This window comes from Protopterus annectens, chromosome 8.part0 (genome assembly GCF_019279795.1).
Source record: "Protopterus annectens isolate FY-2018-M chromosome 8.part0, PAN1.0, whole genome shotgun sequence".
Classification (NCBI taxonomy): Eukaryota; Metazoa; Chordata; order Ceratodontiformes; family Protopteridae; genus Protopterus; species Protopterus annectens.
Window position 1 is genome coordinate 326562339 of NC_056741.1, and position 15000 is coordinate 326577338.

The window sequence follows — 15000 nt, forward strand, 5'->3', positions numbered from 1 at the left end:
ATGATGGTCACTGCTCATGTGATAGCCTGACACCATGTGCAAAAACTGTAAAAAGGGAGTTTTGGATGCATGGCTGTATAACCAAAATGTTTAAAATTCTACAAAAATTGAATGTCTGAAATATTAACTGAATGTATGAAAGGAAGCACTATTCAACAACTCACAACATAAAACTGCAATATAAACTTTAACTTTGTGATAAAATAGCAAAACAACAGTCATATGCATTTCTACATACAAAACATATAATTATTTTATAAGTGCATTATTGCATGTGAGGCAATGGTTGAGTGATAAAACCATATCTAGGTACAGCCGGAAACAGCTTCCTGCATCATGTTCAAGGAATACATTTAGTCATGTGGTTAACCCACTGAAACTAACCCCCTTTCATGTCTTACAGCTTACATGTAAACTGAAATAAAGAATATTGTTCTTCATCTACACAAAGATGACTTCCCAGTGAAATATAAAAGTATTAAAATGTGACTTGTCATTTTATTCATCATAAAGACACTCTACATCACATTCACTTCAGTGGCTGATGTGGCTCAGCGTAAGTGTGGTTGGTATAGTTGTGAACAATATAGTTGTATTCACAACTTATGTTTTGTGAACTGCAAAATTGTATTCAAAATTTCAAAATGAAAGCAGAATTTTTGTGACACTTCAGATGCTTTACATTTGAATCAGTGTCAATGTGTGTATCATACTTTGGTGATAAAAAGAAAATGTGTTACTGATTGACAGGATACTTTATAAACAGAATATGAAAGTAAAATTACTATAAATCTATTTGCCCAATATTTTTGCATGCCAGAGTGTAAACACAAGCATTTACTGACAGGTATATATTTTTTATTACAATAATATGGACAGAATTAAAGGAGATATGAATAATGTACTTGGATGCAAAGAAACCTGTTACATTCTGCAGTACAGTATGTCTGCATCCTTGTGGCATAAATCAGGAGGCAAGGTGGAATAGTGTTCTTTACTAACTAATTGAGGATGACTTGCATAAATGGTTTAACAATGAGAATTCTACGAGAGGAGGGAATAGAACCAAATATAATTTGAGTTTTATGGAGCGGAAAGCATTGAGAAGATCGCACGATTATAAGAATATTGTCATCAGACCGGCCGACAAAGGTGGGCCAGTTGTAATTATGGACAGTGAGGGTTACCAATGTTCCATGAAGGATATGCTTAGTGATTCCAAATACTATACTGTTATTAGTAATGTACAAGTTAATGCCCTTAAGCACAGGATTCATATGATGTTGGATGATATGGTCAAAAGTAGCCATATAACCCTAGAGCTATGTAGATTTCTAGAAGTAGAGCACCCTGTGACACCAGCTATACAGGATCTACCCAAGATTCATAAAGATGGGAACCCCCCCATAAGACCCATTGTCTCAGGAAGGAGTTGGTGCACAGAACCTTTTTCACTATATGTGGAAATGTTCCTTCAGCCAGTACTAGATTTAAATCCTGTGGTTCTGAAGGACACTAGGCAGTTTCTTCTGGACCTATATAGTTTTATTAGTGATTTAGATTTAGGAATGAATTTACTTTTTGTCACCTTAGATGATCAATCCTTATTTACTGCTATTCTCAATAATGCAAGTGTTGAATCCATTAAACACTATTTAATTAGACACAGTGAGTATGGGGAAAGATAAACAGATTTAATATGTTTATTCCTGGAGGTTGTCCATGAGGACAACATCTTCCTGTTTGACCAGGTCATGTATTTACAGCGTAATGGCATGGCTATGGGCACATCTTGTGCCAATAGCTACGCAAACATGTTCCTGGCCCTTTGGGAGGATGACCAGTTGTTCTCTATGGATGCCTTCAGGAGACATATCCCCTTTTATCGTTGTTTAGTGGATGATGTCTTCTTTATTTGGACCGGGGCCATTGATCAATTAAATACCTTCATTATAAATATGAATAGTATGACTAATTATTTAAAGTTTACAATGGTATTCTCTTATAATAAAATAAAATATTTGGATGTTTATGTTGAAAGACTAGAGAATGGATTTATCAACACAGGCATCTACAGGAAAAAATGTTACAAGTACGCCTTCCTACACAGATGCAGTATGCATCCTCATTATACATTTGAGAACATAGTTAAAGGGCAAGGGATGACAGTCTCCCGGCTAAATGCATTTGATATGGGATTTAACTCAGAGGTGAATACCCTAAAGGAAAGACTCATGAAGCGAGGCTATTGTAGTGATGAGATCAATGATGGGTTATATGAATTAGATTCCCTTAGACAAGGGAGAGCCAGCCCTTACTTTTACAATAGATTTGAACATGATACAAGGAGCATCCCTGTGACTTACTCTAATGAGGTTAGGATACCCATGTTCTTTACCACAGATAACAAGATAGTTTATGATGTAATCAGTAAGCACTGGGGGATACTAACTACCAACCTTGATATTAAGAATATTCTGGGTGACATACCGAAATTTAGGTTTAAGAATAAGCCCAACTTAAAGAGGATTCTTTGTCAACCCTTTGATAGGCATGACTCTGGACATAAGCAAGGCATGGGTACACTTCATTGTGGAGAATGTAGTTACTGTAGATATCTAGATCCAAGTGGTAAATTTCTGCACCCGGATACAAGGCAGAGTTATAGTTTTACTATCTTGGCAGATTGTACCACCCCACATGTAGTATATCTTGCAGTATGTGATACCTGCCAGTATTTCTATGTTGGTAAGACCGGCAGGATGCTTAAAAATAGGATAAGGAAACATATTTATGGTATCAGGATTAGATCCTCCATAAATGCTCTTGCCAAACATGTAATGGCAGAAGGGGAAGACCATCATTTTAAATTTATGGTGATAGACATCATAATACCCTTGCCAGGGAAGGAGATATTAGAAATTGTACTGAATGGAGGGAAATTAAATGAATTTTAAGGTTCAGAGCAGATAGAGGGAGAGGATTAAATAAGAGAGCCTCCGTGAAACCCATCCTGAAGTCCAGGAGGCTACATGTCAGCTGAGCTTTCCGCTCCTTATACTCATTTAGGTAGTATGGAATTTTTGATGTGCATAATGAATCTATGTTAGATAGGTTTATTAGTTTTAATTTATGTGAAGTGTTATGAAATGTTTCAGTACTAATTTTTGTGTACAGAATCTTTACATATGCATACATTATATACATATATATTTTTATGAAATCTTGTAGCTGAAAGTTTTTTAGTTAATATATATATTTTATCTAAACTAGTGTATATTTATTCTTAGATATGAACTTTTTTTTATGCATAGTATAACTCTGTTTTTAACAGTGAATACAGAGTGCTTTATTGTAGCGTTGTTGCTTTAACTCTATTATTGTTAGTGATTGAATAATTGCTTGAAAGCTTTGAATGGCTGTTTTTGAATATATTAGAGAGAGCTGTTAGAGTATGTGATTTCATTAATGGTCTGAAGAAGCTACAGGTGAAAGCGCTTACCAGTGTACATATTAAAGTTCTGCTTCTTTTATAACTGAATCTTTGGTGTTTTTGATGATGCATGGTTGCCTCTGCTGCTTGGCTCTATTTGGATTATTTATCGAACTTACTTGCAGTGAGACATTTACCCTGAGGAGTGTTTTTTGTTTTATTTAAGTAAATAATATGTTCCGAATAGTATTAATTTTTAACTAGTTATTTTATGCATGTGTAACTCATTTTCTGACTTCCCTCAGAAGGTATTTGTTGCCAAGCTGTTATAAGTATTTTATAAATAAAGGTTTATATCCTTAATTTTTTGTATTATTATTATTATTATTATTATTATTATTATTATTATTATTATATTTTATTTAACTTTTATCATTATAAAAATAGAATAAAAAAAGACAGATGCAACCCTTCCCGAACACCTTAATGTACAAAGATTTAGCAACTGCGACTTCACGAATTACGTCGGAGTTACCACTGACAAAAGCATTAAATCTTTGCACATTAAAGTGTTCCTGAAGGGTTGCATCTGTCGTTTTTTTTTTTTTTATTATTTTGTTTGTTTTATTCTAAGTTTGGTGTTCTTCAACAGTTTTATCATTACAAAAAGAGTAAGCTGTTAAAGAATGCACATTTAATGTAATCCATATAATTTATTTACAAAAGGGAAAATTCAGTGCAATAAATAGATGCAGGCTTAGAGCCAAAACATAACTAGAATAAATAAGGACACTGGGTTTTCCAGTTTCATCCTGCATCCTAGACACACACAAAATTAGTTGAGCTTGCAGTAATCTAAACTGCCTGTAAATGTGGTGTGTGTGTGTGTGTGTGTGTGTGTGTGTGTGTGTGTGTGTGTGTGTGTGTGTGTGTGTGTGTGTGTGTGTGTGTGTGTGTGTTTGTGTGTGTGTGTGTGTGTGTGTGTGTGTGTGTGTGTGAGTGTGTGTGTGTGTGTGTGTGTGTGTGTGTGTGTGTGTGTGTGTGTGTGTGTGTGTGTGTGTGTGTGTGTGTGTGTGTGTGTGTGTGTGTGTGTGTGTGTGTGTGTGTGTGTGTGTGTGTGTGTGTGTGTGTGTGTGTGTGTGTGTGTGTGTGTGTGTGTGTGTGTGCGCACGCATACATGCATATACCCATCTCACAATGGACTGGCAAGCCATTCAGAGCTGGTGCCTACCTTACAACTAATGCTTTCTGGATTAGGCTCTGGTTCCCCTGTGATACCAAACAGGATAAAGGGGATGCTAACAAATAAAAAAAGAAATGAATAATACTCGTGAGGGATGGAAGGGGTTTGACAATATTGTTTAATTGCTGGGAATGTAGAAAGTGTAGCTGATCGGCATGCACTTTAACAATGCAGAAGGAGAAAGAAGGAGAGGAATAAAGGCATGGTGTGGCCAGTCACTACAAACATGATGGGATGAAACATGAAAAAAAAAAAAAATCGGTATCATATCAGTCACAGCCCAGTTACTTGACCATAGAGAGTTTCATCTGTAGACAGTAGAGAGTGGAAGTAAGTATTAATGGAAAAAGTCCGGGCGACCGGACCTTTTCCATTAGTATGTAACTCAGACTAGATACGGGCACAACTGGAAACAAGTTCAATCAGCTGCACTTTTTGGGCAGGTCATGTAAAAACAGTATAATAAATAATTCAGCAGGAGTAGCAGTACAGAATAAAATGAGTAACAGTCATGCCAGCTGTAGCAGAGATGAAAGGGGCACAGTTAAATTTTTTTAGCAATGAAAGATTTGGCATGAACCAATGAAGTCCATTATAAATACCTTTCAGCAGATGTCCGACAAGGTCAAAGCAAGGAAGCAATCAACAGCAGTGTAATGCCCACTAGCACCAAACAACAGACCGAGGATGTGATTCGGAAATAACTGAAAGCATGAAGCCCTGAGAAGAAATAAGAACCTCAACCAAACAAATGACAGGAAGTTGTACTTCCACTACAAACAGCTGTAGTATGAAACAGACAAAATAAGATTAGGAGATGAATCTAACATATCCCATTACATTTACTTTGTACCACACAACATATAAACTCATTGTTGAAGGTTTTAATGAAGTCATTTAACAAAAAAGGCATGTGTATGTATCACATTTGTTTTGATTAAGATGGAGTCAAAGCACTACTGGCTTTCTAATAGAAAGAGCAACTAGAAAATTCAGAAGTAAAACAAGCACGGGAGTTGTGAATGGACTGAACTTTTCTGGTGTTTAGTCAAATAAAATAAATAAAACTTATGCAAATTTCTAGTTTCTTTATACAGTAATAGACAGTTAACACCTAGGCATCATTGTGACAAAAATATGTTAAAAGGTGGAAAGAAGGGACATAAATGGTTACTCGGGAAAGTAGGAAGAAAGGCTTAATGAGCTGTTCACATACTTCAGGAACTAAGGACTTGAAAAAAATGGTTAGGAAGATACAGAACCACAGTAAACAGGTATAGCTGAAACAGATTACTGTAAGAAAAAGATTGTTGGAAAATGCAAGACTATACCAATGGTTTGTATACTACAAGCTAAATGACATACCTGTTATGGCAAAGGTAGACCATAAGTATCGGCTTATCTCATGCTGACAGAAAGTAACCATATTTACTTATATTCCTAAAATCACTTACTTGCAAATATTATCTTCTGGGTCTTCAAGCCCAAATCTTTCATCAAAGGTGAGCTCTATAAGCATATTTTCAGCTGCTATAATTGTCCATACCAACACTACTTTACGAGGGTAGCTATGAGGGAATTTGGGACTCTGAATGCTTCCATTTGAAGATGCAGTAATGATTTTCTCACGCTGATTGTCTTGTACTCCTGTTGTGGGAGAAATAAGTTAACAAAATCTGGTCAGTACTCTCAAATTTTGCCACAACTATTTTATATATATATATATATATATATATATATATATATATATATATATATATATATATATATATATATATATATATATATATATATATATATATATATATATATATATATATATATATATATATATATATAAAATACAATATATATATATATATAAAATACAATATATATATATATATATATATATATATATATATACAAGCATACAACTATATTCTTCAAAATTTTCACAGTGGCATACTAACTGGTTTAAATTAGCTTAGCATACAAACTATGACATAAAACTGCAGTTTAGAGGCTAATAGTATGATCAACAATGTGTTTCAAAGCTGCTTTACATGCATTTTTTCTGTGTTTTTTTTTTATTTCAAAGACTATTACAATCCCATTATCCCCCAGATGAGTACAATGAAATGCTGAGCCCCAGTTTGGAGATTCTTTGTAATAATAAAGAAGTTGTACAGACATCAAAATTTACATGTAGTGATTCACAGGAGTCCCAAGATTTACCCTCCATCTGGAATTATTTGACAACCTGCATAGTTCAGCAAAACCTCTTTGGTAAACTGTTTACCCAAACTGTGATTTGTCAACCTGTAGTAGATTTGCATTTCAGTCACATTTAACAAGTCTGAGTTACAAAATAGTGTAAAATTCTGTATTATTGCTACTATGCAGAATATTCAAACACTAACAAAAAAAAATTACAATAATCACTGAGCATGTGTTCATGCAGCTTGAAAATTCAAATGACTATAAGCTGAGAAAAGCTCTTGTAGTGTTCCACCAGGAAAAAACGCCACCGAGTTCAGCCTTAAATTTGACATAACTAAAATTCGACCAGCTAGTCTAAGTTAAAAATGAATTTATTATGTACAAGTCAGACCAGCCGGACCACTAAGTTAAAAATGAATTTATTATGTACGTTTTTAACTTAGTGGACTGACTTGATGTACACAATAAATTTGTTTTTAACTTAGTGGACCTGGCTGGTTGAATTATAATTACTTCAAATTTAATGCTGAACTTATTGGCATTTTTTCTTGGTGGAACACTATGTGAGCTTTTCTCAAAAAAAAAAAGATTCCTTAATATCTGATGAAATGACATCAGCAGATGGTACCAACAAAAGAAGGCTGCATAACTCCTACAGGAAGTCCCTTTCATTGGAATGTAATTCAATCATTCTAGCATCTTCTAAAGATGACAACGCTAATGAACATACTTAACCTCAGCAAGGCAACGTTTAAGTGCAGACACAACTGAAGGAAGAGAGAGAAATACAGTTGTGCACACTTACCATAAATGTAGATGTTCGAGTGTATTCACTGTTGCAGTCATCACATTTGGGTTATCCCTCCCAGGGCAGCCCTCAGCTGGCCTGAATACCAGAGGCTTAGTATTTCTGCGTTGGTTGCTGTCGCTTCAGGACTGACGTCAGGTCATCAGTAGTATAAAGTAAGGCAGCCAATGCCATTACATCAGTTTTTTTTTGCTCTAACCTGTCAGGAGCCCCCAAGTGGGAGCCAGGTCCTGGTGGAAGAACCCCACCAGTAGAAAATAAATACCAATATGTCCCTTGTAAGGAAAGAGAAGAAAGAAGAGGGGGGTGGATGGAGAGAAACCAGGACTGCAACAGTGAATACACTCGAACATCTACATCTACATTTACTTAAGTGTACACAACTGTACTATGATCTTTGTGTTTCACTGTTGCAGTCATCACATTTGGGTTGATTCCCAAAGCTGATGAAAATGGTGGAGGCAGTGAAGGAAACTAGGGGCTGGCTAGGATGCTCTGCAAGACTGCAGAGGCAAACCCTGCTCTGGATTTGAAGAAGATAGGCAGGTAGTAATGTTTGGTGAAGGTGTGAACAGATGTCCAGGTGGCAGCCTCCAGACTGTCCCTGGTGGGGACCCCTCTGAGGAAAGCTGCAGAGGTGGAGGCTGCTCTGGTGGAGTGAGTCCTGACCCCCTTGGGGGGAGGTTTTCTGTGTTGTTTGTAGCAGAAATGGATGCAGTGTGCTATCCATTTGGAGATGGTTTGTTTGGAGATGGCTTTGCCCTCTGCCCTGGCAACAAAGCTAACCAGCAATTGATCAGCCTTTCTGAAGGATTTAGTCTTGTCTAGATAGAATCTGAGCTGCCTGTGCATATTTAGAGAGTGCAGGATCCTTCCCCCCTTGTTCTGTGGGTTAGGGAAAAAGGTGGGCAAATGAATGGATTGGTTGAGAGGCACATTGGACATCACCTTGGGCATGAAGGATTGGTTAGTTCTGAGGGATACCATGTCAGCATGGAAGATGATGAAGGGTTCCACAGCCATGAGTGCTTGCAGCTCGGAGACCCTTCTGGCTGAAGGGATGGCCAGAAGGAAAGCTGTCTTCCAGGACAGAAATTTTAGCTCTGCTGAAAAGGCAGGTTCAAAGGGGGGGGGGTGAGCTTTAAAACCATAAAGTTAAGATCCCAAGCTGGGGTTGGTGCTCTTCTGGGTGGCCTCAAGTTGCTAGCCCATCTTAGGGACTGTTTGATCAGGTGATGTAGAAAAGGGGCTGCTCAGTGGGAAAATGAGCAGAGATAGCAGGGGCATGAATTTTAACAGAGGAAAAGGAGAATCCACTGTGTAGCAGGTCAGCTAAATAATCCAGGATGAGAGGGAGGGAGGGCTGTGCCATACTGGCTTCCTTAACCTGAATCCAGGTGCAGAACCTTTTCCATTTGTCAGCATAAGACTTCCTAGTGCTAGGGCATCTGACAGGTAGTGGAGGGAAGGCATAGACCGATAGACAGACCCAGGGGAAGGACAGGGCATCCACTTTCCAAGGCCTGCAGTGATGCTCCCTGGTGCCAAACTTGCTGAGCTGATGGTTGGTGTGGGAGGCAAAGAGGTCAACCTTCAGGGTGCCCCATTTCTGAGTTATTAGGGCAAAGGTTCTTCTGTTGAGCTGCCACTTGTGTGGGTCTAGAAGATTTCTGCTTAAGTGGTCCACCAGAGAGTTGAGAGAACCTGGTAGAAATTGTGATAACAGGTGGAGTAGCATGGCAGAGGCTGTGTGCCAAAGGGTCATGGCCAGCCTGCATAGAGGGTAGGACCGAGTCCCTTCCTGCTTGTTGATATAACACATCACAGTTGTGTTGTCTGTTTTGATCAGGAGAGCCCCTGGGGAGAGCAGGGGCTTGAAAGCTATCAAGGCGTGCTGGACAGCTATCATCGCTTTTTGGTTGATGTGCAGATGGATTTACTGTGGCTTCATTGGCCCTATATGCACCTGCCATCCAGGTGTTCATCCCAAGCATAATCTGATGCATCTGTGGTGCGCGTCTGGGTGGAGTGGGGTGTTAAGAAAGGTAGTCCTTTATTGAGAGAGCATGCTGTTGTCCACCAAAGAAAATCTTTTCTGAGGCAAGGTATTATAGGAATAAGAGTCTCTAGGCCTTGAGAGTGTTGACACCAGAGGCTTTTTAGGTACCACTGAAGTCTCCTCATATGCAGTCTGGCATATGGAAGGAGTAGAATGCATGACGCTATGAACCTCAGAGCTTGCAGGATTTTCCTTGCAGATAGTTGGGGTCTGGTGGTTAGTTGAGAGAAGTAGGCTGTCAGGAAGGTTTGCTTTTCTGGTGTATAACTTTGGGTAGGTACCTCTTTCGATTTATTTTCATTGATTGTGTACCCTAGGGAGGTTAGTATGGACTTTGCAAAGGCAAGGTACTTCAGCAGCTTTTCCTAGCTGTCTGCCTGAATTAGGCAGTCATCTAAGTATGGGTAAATCTGGATATTCCTTTGTCTGCAAAGGGCAATGGCCGGAGCCAGACATTTTGTGAAATCCCTGGCAGCAGTAGATAAGCCAAAGGTAAGCGCAGAGAACTGGAAGTGCTGAGATCCTGCCCTGAAATGGAGACATTTCCTGCATGATTCCCTGATAGGAATGTGGAGGTAGGCCTCCTTTAGGTCTAGGCTGCCTAGTCAAGCATCCTTGGAGAGCATGGGTAGCAGCTGCTGTAGGGTGAGCATCTTGAATTTTGGGATCACCAGGAAGGTGTTTAGAATGGATAGATTGAGGATGGGGTGCCAGGTGTCCTCTTTCCTGGGTACCAGAAAAAGTCTGGAGTAGAAACCTTGGCCTTTCTGTTCTGCAGGAACGTGCTCTACTGCCCTCATGGAGAGCAGGGAAAGGACTTGCTTTTGCACCTCTACCCACTGGTTTTGAGGTAGATCTGGGAACCCTTTTGCAGTTGGAAGGATGTGGAAAGAACATTTGTAGCCCTGTGACACTGTGTTGAGAACCCAGCGGTCACTGGTAATGGTGCCCCAGGTGTTTGCATGAAAGGAGAGTTTTCCTCCTAGGGGTAAGTGGAGGTGGGCAGAGGGAGGGGGTGGGGTAGGAGAGTCATTGCGAGTTCTTACGATAAGGGGGTGGCTTAGAACTCCCTGGTTTTGTAGTGGAAGTAGTCCACTGCTTAGATCTCTGCATTCCCTGTGGCTGCTGTCTGTGGGGTCTGGTTCCCTGGGGTATGGGCTGAACTGACCTGGTGGGAGCTGGAAAGGACCAGTGCTTGGAGGGACAATGCCTGCTGAATCTGGATAGCTAGACCTGTAAGAAATCCTTAACTGTCTGCATAGATTTTGCTTTTTCTTCCATCTTTTTTAAGACCTCTTCTGCCTTAGTGCCAAATAAGTTGTCTTTGTGCAAGGGGGCATCCAACAATTTAGATTTAACATGGTCTGGAAAGGGCTGTTCCTTAAGCCATGCATGCTTTCTATGGCAGAACCGGTGACAGCAGCCCTGCAAGAAGCTTCTAGGGCATCAAAACCATAGTGCAAGTTGTGTTTAGTTACTTGACTTGCAGAATGCATTAACTCTTGCAACTCCTTAGATTCTGCACAAGCAGGAAAGGAAGACATTTTTTGTTTGAGGTATTCCAGGGTATCTTGTTGAACTTTTAGCATATGGAACTGACAATTTAGTGCTCTGATAGCAGGAGTAGCTGAGATGTATACTTTTTTTACTCCACCTGTCTAGTGCTCGGGAACCCCTATCTGAAGGGATGGGATTCTTAGCAGAGGTTGCTTTAATTCCTTTAGGCCCTTGAGAAATGACCTCAGGGTCAACAGTAGGATTTTTAAAAAGAAATTTGTGTGAGTCAGGGACTCTGTAATACCTGTCTGGTTTTGTGGGTGCAGGAGGGAAGGAGTCAGGAGTCAAGCTGGTTGCCAGGAAAATATCCTTCACAACATGCAGGACTGGGGGGATGGCCAGGGGTCTGTGCTGTGGAAGCTCTAAGAATTCCCTGAGTCTCTTTTTAGACTGAGTGTAGTCCTGACTTTCCCATTGGAAATGCTCCCTTAAGGTGTGAAGGGTTTTCCAAAGGAAAAATCCTTTGGTGGAGAGGCTGAAGGAATGGAATCCACTGCATCAGAATCCTCATAAGCAGAGAGCGGTTGCATGTCTTCATACTCAGATGCATCAGAGTCATCGGACTCCTGTTCAGACAAAACTACAGGGGACAGATCTCTTTTTCTTTTGGAAGGGGTAGCTTGGCTTCCCCTGATCAGCATAATAAGGTCTTCTGCCATTTTAAGCATTTAAGACTGAGGCAAGGAAGCAGGTGTCTGAGATTGAGTTGTCGGTTTCTTGGGTGTGGTTTGTAACCTGGGCCTAAGAAACTCTGTATTTTTCAAAAGATCAGTAGTAGCGAAAGAAGTCATCGGTTTGTGTCGAGAATCGGTAGTGAGAAGGACTTCATCAGAAGCCAGTGCCTGCTCAGTGGCTCCAGATCCATCCAAGGTAAAGACAACCGCAGGATCCTTAGTCAAAAAAGAGCTTGGAGCATACTGGACCCTGAAAGGGTCTTGGTAGCGGCCTGCGAATCCACAAAAGCGATCTTCAGGGACTGCGAAAGCACCTCACTAAGGACTGGAGAACTGACGACTAGCTTAACGGGAGCATTGTCGGTAGGTTTGGACCTGTGCGGTCTGTCTCTGTCTTTATCTTTATATTTATTTGGAAGATCTGTCATCAAATGGCTTAGCGAAGCCATATTGGAATTCGAGGACTGTAAGTGAAAATATCTAGCTACAATAAGGGCCTGATGACGTATAGTTCTGGTGTTGAACAAAGCACAGAAGCAACAGCGGGGGATGTCATGGTCTGGGCCCAAGCAAGTGACTCAGTAAGAATGAAAGTCTCTGTGAGTTATTTGCTTTCCACTGGTGAGCCTTTGCCCAAAATGATGCCACAATATAAGGATAAAATGATTGATTTTAACAATTGGATAAGCTTCTGGTGTCATTCAAAGGGGATCTAGTATCTGTCTGCCTGGGACGACATGATCAACAGACCACAATGCTTTGCCAGAAATGGTCTGCACCTGTTGCCCATGGGATTCAGGTTACTGGCTAAGGCTCTTGCCACCCCATAGTGCCTTTTTTAGGCAAAGTTCAAAGGTCAAAATCACCACCATAACAGGTACAAGCATGCAAATGCTGAAGGTAATGCTACTCAATGCTAGAAGTCTAAACTTCAAAATGCACTCTCTCGAGGCACTCCTAAAAATGGAGAACATCGATATCTGTGCTGTAACTGAGACCTGGTTCAAGGCTCCTGAGAGAACCCCTGCAATACCAGGCTACAACTCTTACCACACTTTTCAGCCACCAAAGCAGGACCAAAACACTAAAGGTGGAGGAGTGTCCATATTCATCAAGGATATTCACACCACCAGGCTAGTTGCCCAACACAATGCATCTGAAATTCTCCAGGTGCAACTAACACTAGATAAGACTGCAATCCAAATTGTAGCTTGCTACAGATCCCCCACCATGCCCCAAGATTCTCACTACACCTTTCTAAACATATTGGAAAATATTAAGATACAACCAAACACCCTAATACTGGGTGATTTCAACTACCCTGCCATTAACTGGGAAAACTACTCATGTGCCAACACCTTTGCCCAACAGTTCTTGGAATTCATAAATTCCAATGCCCTGGATCAACTAATCCATAGTCCCACCAGGGACTCCAATATCCTCGACCTGGTCATTACCAACATGGGAAATCGATGCTCCACACCTATGGTCACCCCCTTGTTGGTCAGGTCTGACCATAAGCTAATCACCCTTAACATCCACATCCCACCCCCACCCCCCCAGTAAGGAAACCTCCATAAAAAGCTTCTCCAAAGCCAACTTCATGCTACTCAAGTCAGAAATGACAAACTTTATGGCACCCATGCAGATGGGAACTGAAAGTTCGACTGATGATTCCTACACTAAGGCACTGTACAAGCACATCCACTCATGCATGAATCGTGCCATCCCAAATAGAGCCAAGATGCTCTCCTCCAAAATAAGGAAGCCAATCTGGTGGTCCCCTGCCTTAAACAAACTTTACAACAAAAGGAAGAAACTGTTGCAAAAAAGAGGAAAATCTCAGGATGCAAAAAACTCCCTCACCAGTAAGAAGCTGAGATCCCTCATAAAATCCTCCAAAGCTAGTTACGAAAATAAAATTGCCAAAGATACCAAAGACAACCACAAGGTATTCTATAACTATGTCAAGAATCTAAATGGCAATGCTCAGATCTGCTCTGAGCTACAACAAAATGGCAATAAATATACTGATCCCAAGGATATTGCCAATATCCTGGCAGCTCAATTCAGTGCCAACTTCACCCACCTCACACCCCCTAAATGGCCCATCTCAACACTGGAAGATTGCCAAATTCCGGTAATAACGGCCACACAGGTAAAAAACGCACTCTCCAAAGCTAAGAATACAGCATTCATGGGACCAGATGACATCCTGGGCTGTGTACTACATGAACTACAATATGAACTGGCACCTCACCTAAGTGTCATGTTTAATCAAAGCCTCACCTCAGGGTTCATGCTCACTGAGTGGCGCACAGCTACAGTTATCCCACTCCACAAGGGTGGATCCACCTTGGATCCTGGGAACTACAGCCCCATCAGTCTGATGAGCCTGATCTGCAAAGCCATGGAACGTATTATCATGGAACTTATAAACAAAGACATTGTAACCTTCAAACACTAGACCCCACCCACTTTAGGTTTGTGAAGGGCCGATCTTGTCTCCTGAACCTGATTGACTTCTTCGAATCAGTCTCCAGAGCTGTGGACGAGGGTAAGGTGGTCCACACAGCCAATCTGGACCTCAACAAGGCCTTTGACACCATCCCCCACTCTGGAATCCTAGATAGACTTACTAAGCTGGGCATTAATTCCTACGTCATTCGATGGGTTGTCAACAGGCTTACTGACAGAACCCACACTGTAAAAGTAGCCAACTCCAAATCCAGCTCAAGACAAGTGTTAAATGGAGTACCTCAGGGTTCAGTCCTGGGACTGATCTTCTTTGGAATCTACTTCTCTGAAGTACAGGCCAAAACTAGGGGACTCTGGCTAACAATGTTCACAGATGACTGCAAACTGGGAGCCATTACTGAATCCCCAAATGATGTGGATATTCTACAAAAGGGCCTTACAGAAACAGATGCTTGGTGCCAGAGCCATGGGCTCAAGATCAATGGCAAGAAATGTATAGTTATCCCCTTGGGAAAAAAACACATACCCGTGAATTACCACATAGAT

The 15000-nt window shown here is 40.6% G+C and overlaps 1 protein-coding gene across 1 annotated transcript in view; it reads right to left on the bottom strand.

Annotated features, from left to right (window-relative positions):
- Window positions 1-15000, bottom strand: part of PDGFC (platelet derived growth factor C) — a 2060917-nt gene that overhangs the window by 862168 nt on the left and 1183749 nt on the right. Inside the window, exon 2 of the mRNA XM_044079820.1 lies at window positions 6131-6323. Coding sequence (XP_043935755.1) covers window positions 6131-6323 — 193 coding nt within the window. The remainder of the gene's footprint in view (window positions 1-6130; window positions 6324-15000) is intronic.